The sequence below is a fragment of the Amaranthus tricolor genome, chromosome 2, assembly GCF_026212465.1.
Source record: "Amaranthus tricolor cultivar Red isolate AtriRed21 chromosome 2, ASM2621246v1, whole genome shotgun sequence".
Lineage (NCBI taxonomy): Eukaryota > Viridiplantae > Streptophyta > Magnoliopsida > Caryophyllales > Amaranthaceae > Amaranthus > Amaranthus tricolor.
In genome coordinates, this window is record NC_080048.1 from 34,643,430 (window position 1) to 34,659,232 (window position 15,803).

Consider the following 15,803-nt stretch of genomic DNA (forward strand, 5'->3'; position numbering starts at 1 on the left):
AGCTAAAATTATCTAAAAAAATTACCTTTTAGTATTTCTAAAAGCAATAATAAAACAAATGAGTTAATAAATTTTGGTACTTTTTATGTCTTTGGAAAAATTTATAGCCAAGAACATTTGCCCCACAATAGTGGATAGTAGATAGTGAGGGGTGAGATTAGGGCCAATCATATAAGCCAACACAATCAATCCTTATATCTTAAGAGGTGGCGAGGTTATGGCTGAAGAAAATAGTAGTAGATATTGCAAGGTTTGTGTTACAGGAGGTGCAGGTTACATTGCATCATCTCTCATCAAACATCTCTTAAACAATGGATCTTATTTTGTTCATGCTACTCTTAGAAACTTAGGTAATTATTTCTACATTTAATATCTCTTAATTAACAAGTTTCTAGATGCTTCATCTCCCTTCTTTATAGTTTGTAATTGTGTTTTGGTACTTGGTAAGAAAATTCTATTTTGTCGAGAATCTAACATGATGTTACTGTGGTCAGTTGACATCATTTAGATCCAAAATAAAATCAAATATTATATGTTTATAACCTAGATATCTATGAATAGTTATTGTATTACTTTCCACATATGTAACTAGAAATCAAAACCCAGTAGGCACGATATACTTAAATTGACATTTAGATAGAGAGGAATAGAGGTAAAAAATGGAAGAATTTTAAAAAGATGAAGAATTTCTTATTTGCATAGCAAAAGGAAAAGGGGAGTTGTTTGGAGGAAAAAAAATAAACAAATTTTGTTAAGAATATAATCTCTCATAAAATAAAAAATTTAGAGGGAAAACACTTATTTTTCTTTCTTTTTCCTTTTCTTCCCTTCTAGACAAACAATGTGTACTCTCCTAATCCTTCTCTTTCCTTTCCCTTTCTTCCTTTTTCTTCCGTTCCTTTTTTTTTTTCTTAATTTGCTATCCAAACATAGAGTAAATAATTTGTTCTTAGAATTTTCTCATATCCTAAATTATTTTGTGTTTTATTGCTTGCTACTCAATTGTTCTTGGTTTGATATTTTGCACAATTGTTGTTTGTGAGTAATCAAACTCTAGATTAATTAGCCACTTAATCCTAACAACATTGATAGAAGTATTATAATAGTGTATTTTCTCAAATTCTATTCTACAAGATGATATTTATGTTATTTATGTCATCAACTTTACAATTATGATAAAAAAAATTCCTCTATTCTTTTTTATTGTAGAACAATCTTTCCAAACCTTAGAAAGGTTTTTTTAACAAATGTTAGAAACTAAATAAACATAGAAAATATTTGATTCTGTTTCACTCGTTATATAATGACTTTGTGTAAAAAGTAAGAAATAAATATCTTTGTGTTAAAAAAAATCATTATAACCCTTAAAGAGATAGATGTAAAAGTTAATGCGGTATGGGGTAAGAAAAAACAAGGGCAAAAAACATTTACGTAGTTATTTTTGCCAAAAATAATAATTAAATAAGTAATTTAAAATGATTAAATAAAAAGTGTGGCAAGTATGATTGAAGAGAGAAACTATATTATTTGTATTACTACCAATTGATTTTTTAAGGATTAATTAACAACTACAGTCTTGAAGTTTAGTCATTTTCAAATTAACAGCCGCAAAGTTTTTTTATTTTTATTTTTTTATTTTTTTATTATTTTTTTTTTACAAACAACAGCCTTCAAGTTACCAAACACGACAAGGATACAACCCCTTCACCATATGACCTGCTAAGTGCCGTTGACCAAGGTAAATGACCTTTGACTTTCAATTAAATTCATCAATCTAACCTAATAAGCCAATCACCCCCCAATTAAACCCTTCTTTTCCAACCTCTATCTACCATTTTCCAATCACCACCACCACCACCATTAAAATCCCATTTTTCTTTCTCTTTAATGGATTGTTCTTAAACTCCTCCTTTAATGAAATGTTGTTGTATCAGTATTGTATCCTAGCAAAGATAGTGACATCATTAACAAGATGATTGTTTGAAATATTGTTTTACTCCAAAAAAATGTTCTTTTGTAGGTCTCGATATACTTCCTTTATAGAACAAAACCCAGAAAAGTAATGTTATGGTTTTGAGTAAAAGAGGTTAAATTTGAAGAAAGTTGGTTTTTATTTCTGAGTTTTTTTTTGTTTATGGTATTCAAGTGGAAAATGGAGGTGGGTTTTTTGTTTTGGGTCCAACAATGGCGTTATTTTCTTCTAGCTTTAGTCTTTCTCTCTTCGTTGCTATTTTCTAGCTTGAGTTTTGTACGGCCTTCTTTACACCAAAAACATAAATTAAATAATCCCCAAAAAATCCTAAATTGTAAAAATCCTCCACGAGGTTGAAATTCGAACACTAAGGCTTAAATCGGAACCCTAAGAATTCATAAAACAAAGAAGTAGATTTGATTAAACACTAATTCAACGGCGCATCAAAATAAAACAACTAAAATATTACAATTTAATTACAATTAAAATTCAAAAAAATCAAATTAAAAAAAAAAGATATTTTTATGCCTTCTCTCTCGTAAAAAATAAAAATCCTAAATTCAAGAAACAATTTGATTATAGTTTTTTTTTTCTTTTTTTTTTGAAGAGATCTATTTGAATACAGTTAAATATGGCTAGATTATCTAATGACCCTGATAATTTGACAAAATCTGATTATATTTTATTCTCACTGAAGCATATTGTATAAATACATGAGCATTGTAGTAACTGCTATGAACATGGGTAGTAACTGCTACGAACATGGGTAAGTGCCTCTAATGTAACTACCTAAGAACAAATCAACTGTAATGACTAAGGTAACTGTAAAAGATAACTGCTTTCCAATACTCCCCCTCAAGTTAGGTCGTGGGATCACCAAAGCCTAACTTGCTTAATGTGCTATTGAAGATCTGAGATGAGACTGCTTTTGTGAGAATATCAGCTAGTTGGCCTGCGGATCTAACAAATGGAAGGCTAATGACTTTACTTTCTAGTTTCTCCTTGATAAAGTGTCGATCAATCTCCACGTGTTTTGTTCGGTCATGCTGCACTGGATTTTCGGAGATACTTATTGCTGCCTTGTTATCACAATATAAAGGACTTGCCTGTCCCTGAACAAAGCCTAACTCTCCTAGGAGTTTTCTAATCCATAGAATCTCCGTAATTCCTTTTGCTATTCCCCTGAATTCTGCTTCAGCACTGGACAAAGCAACCACCTTCTGTTTCTTGCTTCTCCAGGTGACTAGATTGCCCCCTACAAGAGTAAAATACCCCGAAGTTGACTTCCTGTCATCCCGATCACCAGCCCAATCAGCATCCGTGTAACCAATAAGGTCAAGGTTGCCATTCTTCGCGTAGAAGACTCCTTTGTTGCTAGTTCCCTTTAAGTATCTCAGGATCCTCAGGACTGCTGCCATGTGTTCTTCTTGAGGTCGATGCATAAACTTGCTTACAATTCCTACTGCGTACGCAATATCTGGTCTTGTGTGGGATAGGTAGATTAATTTTCCCACTGTCCGTCTATAACGATCTTGATCTGTTGCTTCTGCCCCTTCAACAATACGTAGACCATGATTAGCTACCATAGGAGTATCTGCTGGCTTGCAATCTAACATACCTGCTTCTGCTAAGAGATCTAGAATGTATTTCCTCTGATTGATCAAGAATCCCTTCCTTGATCTCAGGACTTCTATTCCTAGGAAGTATTTTAGTTGCCCTAAATCCTTCATCTCGAATTCTTGGAATAATTTCCTCCTAAGACGATCAATTTCCTTGAAGTCATTTCCGGTAATAACCATATCATCGACATAAATCACGAGGCATGTAATCTGTTTTCCACTTCGCCTGAGAAATAGAGTATGATCTGAGTTGCTCTGTTTGTAGCCAAATTTCTTCATTGCTGCAGTGAATTTCCCAAACCATGCTCTAGGAGATTGTTTTAAGCCGTATAGAGCTCTCTTAAGTCGACACCCTTCTCCTTGGCTATACTTATTTGAATACCCTGGTGGTGGCTTCATGTATACCTCTTCTTCAATTTCTCCATGTAAAAAGGCGTTCTTCACATCAAATTGAAACAGAGGCCAATCTTTGTTTGCTGCTACTGAGAAGAGAACTCGAATGGTATCAATTTTCGCTACAGGTGAGAATGTTTCAGAGTAGTCTACCCCATAAGTTTGTGTATACCCTTTCGCAACAAGCCTAGCTTTATACCGCTCAATGGATCCATCAGCATGATACTTGACTGAAAACACCCATTTACAGTCAACCGTCTTCTTGTCACCTGGTAATCTGCACTTTTCCCACGTTCGGTTTTTCTGGAGAGCCATGATAATTTGACAAAATCTGATTATATTTTATTCTCATTGAAGCATATTGTATAAATACATGAGCATTGTAGTAACTGCTATGAACATGGGTAGTAACTGCTACGAACATGGGTAAGTGCCTCTAATGTAACTACCTAAGAACAAATCAACTGTAATGACTAAGGTAACTGTAAAAGATAACTGCTTTCCAATAGACCCAACTCTTGAAATTTAAGAAACAAATTCAGATGATGATGATAGTAGTGAATTACTAGAAGAGAGGAAGGTAGAGGGAACATTAAGAATATATGATAAAGAGAAAGAAAAGAGGGGTTTTAATGTTGTTGTTGGTGGTGGTGTTAGGGTGGGAGAATGGGTGGTGATTGAGGAGGGGTAAAGAGAGGTTGGGGAGGGTTTAATTGGGGTAATTGGGTAATTAGGTTAGATTAATGAATTTAATTAAAGTCAAAGGTTATTTATCTAGGTCAACGGTCACTTAGCAAGTCATCCGGTGAAGTGGCTGTATCATTGTCGTGTTTGGTATCTTGAAGGCTGTTGTTTGTAAAAAAAACTTTGCGACTATTTATTTGAAAATGACTAAACTTCAAGGTTATAGTTGGTAATTGATGATTTTTATAATGAACTTTCTTTAAACTTGTAGTGCAATATTCTTATCTCTTCTGTTTCTTAGTTGGGTTGTCGCAGACCCATATTAACTTCCAACATTTTTAACTTGACATTTAATCAAATTATTACTTGCACCTAATGATACTTTTACATGCCCTAATGCATTAATTTAATTGTTAATATCTCTAATTACACACATTGAAAAATTATAGGAAACTAAAAATCAATAAAAATCACATTGAGACGATTCTAACAAGATCCCACATAACTATGTTTTAACTTATAGATTAACGACACTATGAAAATTAAGTGACATAAATAAATAGTGTAAAATTGTTGAAGCGCTATAAATAGATTGTCAGCTCCTCCTTATTTGAATTGCTAAACGCATTTTTTAAATTTTAACAATTTTGAAAAAGTTAATTGTTTAATTACATAGGCGACACCGAAAAATTGAGCCGTTTAACGAAGATACCGGGAGCAGAAACACGGCTAAAAGTGTTTGAGGCAGACGTATTCAATCCTCAACAGTTTGAAGCAGCCATTAGAGATTGCCAATTTGTATTCCATGTTGCATCCCCTTTTGTATTTCCTAAGAACTCTCAAGTTTGTCCTCTAATCTCTACTTTTATTTCTTCCTTTTAGTTGCTCTTATAAATAAATGATGTTTTTAATAAAAGAAAAATTAACTGGAATAATACAATTTTGGAGGTGTTTTTCTAAAATATATCTAACATGTTAAAAAATTAAAATATAAGAGATTATATGACAAAAAAATTTGGTAAATTAGTTAATAAATTAAAATTGGTATTATTATTGTAGGAAAATTTACGAAAAGTTGTATTATTCACGGTAATTTTTTCTTATTAAATAGATTGAAATTGCCTACATGACCAATGCATCAGTTCTAATAGTCGTTTATATGGATTTTTCTTTTTCATTCAATCTGATTTTTTATCATCTTAATTTGTAAGTCTATAGGTTATTCATTCATATCATTTTTCACTCATGTCGTCTCCCAAGTTATTTTCGTCTTCCTCGTCCAATTTTTTACACTCCCGCGCTCTAGCTTTCTATCTTCCTTACCGGTTCGCTAATACTCCGTCTTTTCAAAGGTCCAAACTACCTTAAAGAATTCTCTTTTTTTTCTTTTCCTCGATATTTGCAACTTCTAAAATTCTTTCTTATATTTGTGTTTCGAAACTTATCCCCCATGGTAAGCCTACTAATCCATCGAAATACTCGCATTTTCACTACTCCCATCTTTCCACTATAATCCTTTCTAAAAATCCAACATTCTGATCCATATATCGTTCAATTAAAACAAACCCTTTAAGTTTAAGGATACACCTTGGATACATAATATTTCAATAGCTGCTCTCCAATTTTTACCACCCACACTTAATTCTACTGAGTCACATTTTATTAGATTTTCCCAACAGTCTATGAAATATAGACCCAAGAAATTTACTAGAAGTATAAGATTAGTAACCTTAATTATGTGCATGAAATTTGTGAAATTACAGTTTAAGGATATAAGTGAGGCAGCAATAGCGTCAGTATTGGGGATTGCAAAGCTATGCATAGAATCAGGCACCGTGAAACGACTTATTTACACAGCCAGTGTGGTTGGTGTTTCACCTCTCAAAGATGATGGCAATGCTTTTATGGATTTCATTGATGAGACTTGTTGGACACCTCTTCACATTCCCTTAGTTACTTCTTCTATTCATAAGGTACTTTTTATTTATTTATTTAATTTTACCGTTCTATCGTTTCATTATACTTGCAATCATTGTTACTTGGAACGACATTTGATTTGGAACAGAAAACAGAAACTGGAATATTGAACGCAACCTAAATTGACTCAGGAACGATTGAATACAAGATACATTTTGTATAAAATATATATTTAAAAACAAAATTAAATTAAAATAATTATTTTGATTTATGAAATTATTTTCAAGTGGATTTTTTTTACATTTCTAGGGGGCGTTTGGGAAAATAGTTTATTGCGCAATTTTAGCTTATTTTGATACAATTAGAGGGTTGGGTAGTCAAATCAGTCAATGCTAATGTTTAGTAAATTAGCTGGTTAAAACAGCTTATTGTTATGAATAAGTTGTTTTTAAACAAGCTGCTCATAGCAGCGGGTTCAAAATCAGCTGGTCAAATCAACCACTATAATTAGCTATCAGCTACTAGCCATCAACCGTTTTCCAAACACCCTTTAGGTCTTAATCTCGTTTTTTTCTCCCTTCTTTTTTCTTTAATTTTTAAATAAAGGCCAAAATACCTTCTTTAAAAGGTCTACTACACCGGGACATAACCTTGAGCGATTTTGATCGCGTTTCGTGGTGGTAAATAAAAGGGTCCGGGTCCGGGTCTGACCAGATCCGCCCCATGACCATCCCTAGTGGTGGTTGGGAACGGATGTTCTCGGATCGCAAAACATGACCACGTTCTACGTTTCATATAACTATGCTTGCAAATTGCAATTGATAGTGACTTTTTCCCGCAAAACATATTACAATCAATTGTAAATATATAGAATGAAAGTAATACTAAAATACTCAAATGTTATGGAGTAGACTTGAGCAATTGCCAAAAAAACTAATGCCCATTATGTCGAATATAGCGACGATAATTGGAAATGCTATCAAAACACTATCATGTGTGTCAACTGTCAAGTAAGAGTAGCGTCATTTAGATAAGAGATGGTGTCATTTGAAATCATGCGATTTCTCAAAATACCTTATTCTGTTATACTTATAGTACTTCTTTCGTTTTTAATGGTCTTCTCATTTACTTTTTGTACGGTTTTCAAAGTAAATTTTGAATTTTAATATCTTTAAATTCGTGTCATAAAAAAAGATTTAAAAAATATCATAAAAAAGTACTCCCTCCGTTCTTTTTTGATCTTCTACATTACTATAACGGGTAGTTTTAAAAGTTCTTCCACTTTAAAATACTTTCTATTTTTAGAAAGTTTTTATCCCACTTTTACCCCTTAAAAGTTAAAACTCCTTTTTCTTTTAATGTATCCCTTTTCTTTTATTTATAATTATTTTCTCTCTTATACTTTCAATACAATCATTACTTCACAAGACTATTTAATTAAAATAATACCCACTACTACCTCATACTTCCAATACAACCATTACTTCACACTACTATTTAATTAAAATAAGAGAAAATTATAATAAACTACCTATTCTATACCCCTCTTTGCAAAAAACTACCTTATCTAAAATTTTTTGCAAAAAACTACTTTATATAATACATTTCTTTGTAAAAGACTACCTTATGACGGTTTTTAGGGTTTGACCGTTAAAAGTAACCATTGACTATCACGTGATAGTCACGTGATCTGAATGGATTCCATACCCTATATTCACCAGCTCAAATGTCCACCATTTTCGCATAAACCTCAAATGTCTTATTCTGTTTCGGATACTGCTTCTTAAACCAGCTCCCAATACTTGAACCGTAACTCCTAGCTCCTACATCTACATATATATACCTACTCTTAAGACTAATATCCACCATTGATGGCAAATACTTAATATTCTGTATATTCTTTTTCAATGTAATCCAAGGTTTCAGTGATTCCTTCTTAATCAATTCCTCGGCTTTCTAAACAATCTCTTGCTTATACCTCGGAACAATAGAACACTCCTTACTCTAGTATAAAGAACCATGATTGCAAGTAAAATCTTCTTTCTTCATACAATCTCTCGTAATGCAACACTTTCACCACCATTTTCACCATCAACAAAACCTTGAATTTCACGAGATTTAATAAATGTGCAACAATTGAATAAAGCAATAAAGGAATGTAAACTATAAGTGTCATTTGTTCTTGTATGGACTACTACATACCCTTCGGGCTTCAAAGTCCTTCCAATTTCTTCAGAAACTTCCGAATATTTGTTCAATTTGTCTATTCTTCCATCACTGCCGTAGAAAATGAAATCAAAGGTCACGTGATTCAAAGCAGATTTTGGAGAGAGAAAACCTTCGGTAATCAGATCTTGGAAATCCGAAGAGTAAAATTGGAGAGAGAAGAAGGGGAAGCAACTGACTCAAAGCAGCGTGAAATGAAGAAGAAGGCGTGTTTTATAAGGTCACGTGACTATCACGTGATAGTCAATGGTTACTTTTAACGGTCAAACCCTAAAAACCGTCATAAGGTAGTCTTTTGCAAAGAAATGTATTATATAAGGTAGTTTTTTGCAAAAAATTTTAAATAAGATAGTTTTTTGCAAAGAGGGGTATAGAATAGGTAGTTTATTATAATTTTCTCTTAAAATAATACCCACTACAACCTCATACTTCCAATACAATCATTACTTCACACTACTATTTAATTAAAATAATACCCACTACAACCCGAAGATTCTATCTTACTTAAATTTTATTATCGATATATTAAGACGAATCTAACAAGATCTCGCATGGATATATTTTATCATCGATATATGTCTTAAAAATCTTACTTAAATTTTTCTCTCCAAAATAGAATATTTTAAATGGGAATAAGATAAGAAAACAGAGGGAGTAGTAAATATTTTGTTATTTACTACCTCCGTTCTTTTAAGTTCTTCCACCTTACTATAACGGGTATTTTTATAAGTTTTTCCACTTTAGAATATTTTCTATTTTTAAAAAGTTTTTATCCCACTTTTCCCCCTTAAAACCCCCCTTTTCTTTTAATGTACCCCTTTTCTTTTATTTATAATTATTTTACCTCTTATACTTTCAATACAATCATTACTTCACACTACTATTTAATTAAAATAATACCCACTACAACCAAAAATTCTCTTTTTCTTAATATGTGTGAAAAACCCAAAGTGAAAGAACTTAAAAGAACACGAGTAGTACCCTTATAATGACATTTGTTCTTTTTCGTTTTACAATTTGAATTGAATTTGTTTTGTCATTTTATAGTGCTTTCTTTCCTCTCTCGTTTTCACTTGTATAGACATAACATAAATATAGTTAATTTTATATGACAAATCAAAATGGTATTTTTGTTGATTCACTAGTGTTTTAAAAATATTCCAAGGTCCATGTTTTGTTCATTTTTTATCACTCATTTCACCCATCAATTTGTATTTAATCTAAAGTCATCACAATAATAATCCACTAAACTCATTTGCGAATAAAAAAAAAATTATAGTCAATTTTAGGCTATTTTGAGTTCAAAAAGCAAATTAACTGACAAATTATATTAACAGTTTCAAACATAAATAATAATTCACCCCGTCTTGTATGCGACCATAAGAGTTGAGACGACCTCAATACAAAAATTAAAAGTTTCTGTTATTAAGCTATTTAACTATAAGACATATACGGTAAGTCTGTCTCATATAAGAATTAGTGATAATAATTAAAATAATCTAATTTATGATTTTTCACAATTTTATAAAATTTTGGAGTAATGCAGGATTATATAATATCAAAAACAGAAGCAGAGAGAGCACTTTTGAAGCTTGAAGAGGGTTCTAAAATGGAGGTAGTAACCCTAGCATTAGGTTTGGTAGCAGGAGAAGCTTCTAGAAGTCACTACCATGAATACAGTTCCCCTGCTCTCATTGTGTCTCAGATTACCAAATCAGAATTTGGTAATAGTTCATTGAAACTTCTAGAACAATTATTGGGGAAACTTCCAATTCTACATATTGAAGATGCTTGTCAAGCACTCATTTTTTCAATGGTCAAAGATTCACTTCATGGTAGATTCTTATGTGCTAGTGATTATGTTTCTTCTGCTGAAATTGCTCACTATTTTCACAAAAATTATCCGGAATTTCAAGTCCAACAAGTGTAAGTAAAATTTTTATTTGTTCTTTTAGTCTTTTTCAATTTAAAGCAAGTAACCGTAGGCTTGTCAAACACATCAGATTGGATCGAGTTTTTGTTTAGGTTATATATAAAGAAAATTTGAATAAAATAAGATGTTTTAACAAATTAATTCCAAAAAATAAGCTTCGTGAAAACTTAATTCCCAAATAAGTGTCCGTACATCCAAACCTAGCCTTGGAGTTAACTAACAGCGACTTAAAAAAAAAAATTATTTTTTTAAGTCGCTGTTAGTAACAGCGACTTAATGAATTTTAAGTTTTCAGTTCTCAGTTACTTCCTCATTCCAACCTATTAGATTAAGGAGTTGATCAGTTAACCTTAAAGTCGCTGTTACTATTAGCGACTTAAGGAGTTGACTGGTCAACTCCTTAAGTCGCTGTTAGTAACAGCGACTTATGACTTTTAATTTTTTTTTTGTCTTTCGCTGTTAGTAACAACGACTTACTCCATGGCTAGGTTTGGATGTACGGACGCTTATTTTGAGAATTAAGTTTTCACGAAGCTTATTTTTGGAGTTAAGTTGTTAAATAATCTTATTTTATTCAAATTTTCATATATAAATGGGTCAAAAATTTCTTGATTCGAACCTAACCGTTTTAGTTGATTGGATCGAAAATTACAACTTTGACTTGATCTGAACAAATCAACCTGATTTTCGACCACTTTACCTGTTGAGAGTTTTTTTTTGTTTCATTTCAAGATTTTAAACATTGATTACATCTTATTGTTTAGGTTTTAATTTTGAATAATTTGCTAATTACAACCTTAAAGTTTAGTACTTTTTCAAATTACAATCTTAATGTTTATTTTTTCCGAATTACAGTTACCAAAGTATCAAAGTTTACAGGTTCAAACAAAAAACACAGAATTCCGATCACCAAAATAGACGGAATTCTGTGTTTTGGCCTAAAGCTGCAAACTTTGATACTTTGATAATTGTAATTCACAAAAAATAAACATTAAAGCTGTAATTTGTAAAAGTACTAAACTTTAAGTCTGTAATTCACAAATTATTCTTTTTCTATTAGTCATTTTCATTGAGAGCAAGGGGCTTTAAAAATTGTCGCATTGTGCAGGCCTGTCAAATAAATTAAATCGAGTCAGGTTTGTGTTTGGTTTCGGGTTATATATAAATGGGTCGGAAACCCTTTAATTAAAATTTAACCCATTTAATTAATTGGGTTGAAAATTATAACTCTAACCTGATCAGTTCAGGTCAATCTGATTTCTATACACCTTAATTACCCATTTGATTTCGGGTTTAAGTTAAGTTTTAGGCTTCATGTTTATGTGTATGGCAGGCACATGGATGGGCCAACAAACAGCAATATAAAGTGGGCATCAACAAAGCTAATTGACGAGGGTTTCAATTATAATCATGACATGAAGAGCATTTTAGATGATTCTCTGAAAAATGTAAGGAGATTTAATGGATTATAAATGTTTACTTTTACGGCCCGTTTGGTACATGGTATTAGAGGGCGATAATGGTAATAAAATTAAGTAATGAAAAATTTGGTTGTTTGGATGCCTTCAATGATAATGGATGGTAATAAAATAAGGTAATGAAATTACCAAAAAGGGACATTTTTATTACCATCAAACAACCTGGTATTAGGCGGTAATGGTAATGAAGTATTATTGTGGTAATAAATTAAGGTAATGTTGTTTCGAGCTGAAGAAAAAAAATAATGAAGAAAAAAAGGTAATGTATATAATTATCTAAAAAAATATTATTATTAAAAAAGAATCATTAGGTAGAATAATTTAGATACAATAATGCTTTTAGATACAAATATACAATAATGAAACTAAGAGTCATTACCATTTTTATTACTAACAACCAAATGCAATCAATGGAATATTATCTTCCATTACCATTCTTTAGTCATGCACACCAAACAAAAGAATTTTTATTACCAATTCTCATATGCATTCTTTCATTACTATTGCCAGTACAACATTTCATTCTCATTACTTCATTACCATCAACCAAACGGGCCGTTGATTATTTGAGATTCAATCATTGCAAAGGAGAATTAATCAAAAATGATAATTTTAATAATAGAGTTTTCTCTCAGTTGGAAATGGACAAATATGAGATGGATAAATGTGGGATGAACAAATATTCTTAATATGGTGTTAGAGCTATTTGCAACAATCATTGTGTATCTTTATATCTTTAATCTTTTTTTTTTAGTAGACTTTATATATTCATATCTTTAATCTAATATAGTACTATGTTTCATGTGGTCTAATTATATCATGGTCATCATCCGATCCAGTTGCTCCCGCTCATAGAATGTAGTCTAATTATATAATTTGTACAAATGTTTCAAATTATTTAATATGGCAACACTTAGACCCATCAAATTTTGATATAACTCGGCTAATCAATCTGTTTTTCTAAAGTTAGGAGTTTGATTTTTACATTAATATTTTTGAGTTATAATCCACTACTTTATGGTTAATTTTTATTATTTGAGCTTAATATTGCTCAATTATGACTTATAATTAATTTTGCAAATTTAACGAAAAACTTACATATTATTTTTACCTATTTATAATGACCAGAATAATATAATAATAAATCTATGACGCATTGGATTTAACCTAACCGATCAATTTTATCTAATTAATAGGAACTATTTATCTAGTTAATACGAATTAGCCCAAGGAAAAAAACCTAGTAGAAAAAAGCTATTCTTATAAGAGATAAACTTTTAGTTAGATGACTTTAAGTAAAGAGTTTATATTCTCAAAGTATGTATAAATGGATTATTAACCCATATATAAGGCGTGTTTCTCGATGAAATTGTCTCATACAACTATTTGTGATCTCGAAAAGCTTCTTTTCGACACAAGCAAGCACCGAGTCTTCATCTATTCGACTTTGTCTTCAACACGCAAGCACTCATATTGTAACGTAAAAAATGTCTATATTAATCTTTTATTGAGATGGTAAACAAATCAAAATAATACTAGACGTCTTTTAGGAATTAAAATTAGTCAATACATTGATTTGTTTATATCTAGACTTATTTTTTAATGATCCTTCCATAATTTAGATGTTTCTGTTCTTTAGTTAAGTTTTTTGTAGATATAAATTATAAATAACTTATGGAAAAATTAATGAATAAAAATATTCACAAAAATTGTACTTTTAACTTGTTCATGATAGAATATTTGAAAAAAATAAGATTATTTAACAACTTAATTCCAAAAATAAACTCCGTGAAAACTTATTTCCCAAAATAAGCGTCTGTACATTCAAGCCTAGCCTCGGGAAGAGTTGCTGTTAGTAACAGCAAAAGTGAAAAAAAAAAAATTAAAAGCCCAAAGTCGCTGTTAGTAACAGCGACTTAAAAAAAAAAAATTAAAACCCCAAAGTCGCTGTTAGTAACAGCGACTTAATGCGTTTTATATTCTTTTGCACAATTGATTACTTCATCAACCGCAAAGATCTCAATTCTCATGTTAGAATTTTTGAAGGACGAGAGTGAAGGAACATACCAGTGGAAAAGTATATGGACTTCATTACCTTGATTTTCAACAAACTTGTACACTTAGAACCTGAAATCGCAACTTTTTAAGGCCTTTTGCTTGTTTTGATCCCTTGGATAGCTGCATAAGATTCAACTAAAAGTTAGAAACCAGTGAAAAGCATTTAAGGCTAAGAGTACATAAAAATGTATAGTAGATGCCTTCAGCATAATCTTTAGCTCCAAAGACCGCAGAACCAGCAACTAAAGCATTGGCACCAGCCTCAATAACCTTCAGAAAGAAATACAAGGCATTAAGTTCTCACAAATTTAACACAAATAACATTGATGTACATATAGGATTCTAATGTTTTAAGTCAATAAGATAGAGGTGGTCTAGCACAGGCGTTAAACAACTATTTAGTAATGGCCGACAGGCGACAACCATGTCTCTTAGATCTATTATTCACAACTTTAACAGTAAGAAGACCGAAATTCATTTTTGATTTGTCCTATGCAATCTTACCCTTGTGATATGACAAAGAAAAATGTTTTTGATTAATCCTTTATAGCAAATATCATTTTCTAATTCACATAATAAATGAAATGCACATCCCCAAATGAGGAATCTTATTATTATAATCCATTATAATCCGAAACTAAAATACTAAAAAAATCTTCCGCCTCATCAAGAAACGACAACTTGATTATAGGAAATATGGGATAAAATGAAAATTTTAGAAGTCAGTACCTTGTATGCATTTGCTGGACCAACTCCACCATCAACCTCAATCCATGGGTTCACTCCCTGTCAATATTTTACCACAATTGCTTTAGATTATTGAAAATCAAAATACCAGTCCAAAATATTAATTCCAATTGGAAAAAGAAGACACTTCAGTTACCTTTTCTGCACACATTCTTCTCAGGTCAGAGATTTTATTGACTTGGCTCTCAATGAAGCTTTGTCCGCCAAACCCAGGGTTCACTGACATTATTAAGACTAGATCGACAACTGGTAATAGAAAAAATCATCAGTTATCAGTTTAGTAGCACTGCTCAAGAATCTTAATTTGTGTTTTACAGTTTTACTAAAGGAACTAAAAATAAATTTGAAACTTCTGCAATTACCCGAGATAAAACTTCTGCAATTTATCCAGCACACCAAATCAATTAATTTTTATGATAATTATTGTTTAGTAAGATTAAATCAATTGTGCAAAAAAATATAAAAAGCATTAAGTCGCTGTTACTAACAGCGACTTAAAAAAAAAAAAAATTTTTTTTTTAAGTCGCTGTTACTAACAGCGACTTTGGGGTTTTAATTTTTTTTTTAAGTCGCTGTTACTAACAGCGACTTTGGACTTTTAATTTTTTTTTTCACTTTCGCTGTTACTAACAGCGACTCTTCCCGAGGCTAGGCTTGGATGTACGGACGCTTATTTTGGGAAATAAGTTTTCACGAAGCTTATTTTTGGAATTAAGTTGTTAAATAATCTTATTTTTTTCAAATCTTCTTCATGATATCCGACTCAAAGCAATTCG

General features: G+C 31.3%; 2 protein-coding genes across 4 annotated transcripts; one reads left to right on the top strand and one right to left on the bottom strand.

Annotated features, from left to right (window-relative positions):
• The first annotated feature begins 171 nt into the window (after positions 1–171).
• Positions 172–12,290, top strand: LOC130806460 (putative anthocyanidin reductase). The gene is made up of 5 exons (XM_057671556.1): positions 172–350; positions 5,345–5,511; positions 6,432–6,641; positions 10,358–10,737; positions 12,078–12,290. Exons 1-5 carry the CDS (start codon positions 218–220, stop codon positions 12,214–12,216), a joined length of 1,029 nt encoding a protein of 342 aa, XP_057527539.1. The 5' UTR covers positions 172–217; the 3' UTR covers positions 12,217–12,290.
• On the bottom strand, positions 4,199–15,702 carry LOC130806461 (ribulose-5-phosphate-3-epimerase, chloroplastic-like). Of its 3 annotated transcripts, none has more exons than XR_009040316.1 (5): positions 15,164–15,702; positions 15,010–15,066; positions 14,481–14,550; positions 14,290–14,400; positions 4,199–4,287 (listed from the first exon to the last, which is right to left on the bottom strand). XR_009040316.1 is itself a non-coding variant. In XM_057671558.1 (5 exons), the coding sequence occupies exons 1-4, from the start codon at positions 15,251–15,253 to the stop codon at positions 14,366–14,368; spliced, it is 252 nt and encodes an 83-aa protein (XP_057527541.1). In that variant the 5' UTR covers positions 15,254–15,702; the 3' UTR covers positions 4,202–4,287; positions 14,318–14,365. The 3 variants fall into 3 exon arrangements, 2 of the variants coding, with proteins under 2 accessions (XP_057527541.1, XP_057527540.1); XM_057671558.1 differs by having other exon boundaries at positions 4,202–4,287; positions 14,318–14,400; XM_057671557.1 differs by lacking the exon at positions 4,199–4,287 and having other exon boundaries at positions 12,429–14,400.
• Positions 15,703–15,803: the final 101 nt, after the last annotated feature.

Coding starts and splice junctions, on each gene's coding strand:
- LOC130806460 (XM_057671556.1), top strand. CDS start 218: ATGGCTGAAGAAAATAGTAGTAGATATTGCAAGGTTTGTGTTACAGGA. Junction 351..5,344: donor TGCTACTCTTAGAAACTTAG/GTAATTATTTCT, acceptor TTAATTACATAG/GCGACACCGAAAAATTGAGC. Junction 10,738..12,077: donor GAATTTCAAGTCCAACAAGT/GTAAGTAAAATT, acceptor TGTGTATGGCAG/GCACATGGATGGGCCAACAA.
- LOC130806461 (XM_057671558.1), bottom strand. CDS start 15,253: ATGTCAGTGAACCCTGGGTTTGGCGGACAAAGCTTCATTGAGAGCCAA. Junction 15,067..15,163: donor GAAGAATGTGTGCAGAAAAG/GTAACTGAAGTG, acceptor AAATATTGACAG/GGAGTGAACCCATGGATTGA. Junction 14,401..14,480: donor AGCTAAAGATTATGCTGAAG/GCATCTACTATA, acceptor AATCTTATGCAG/CTATCCAAGGGATCAAAACA.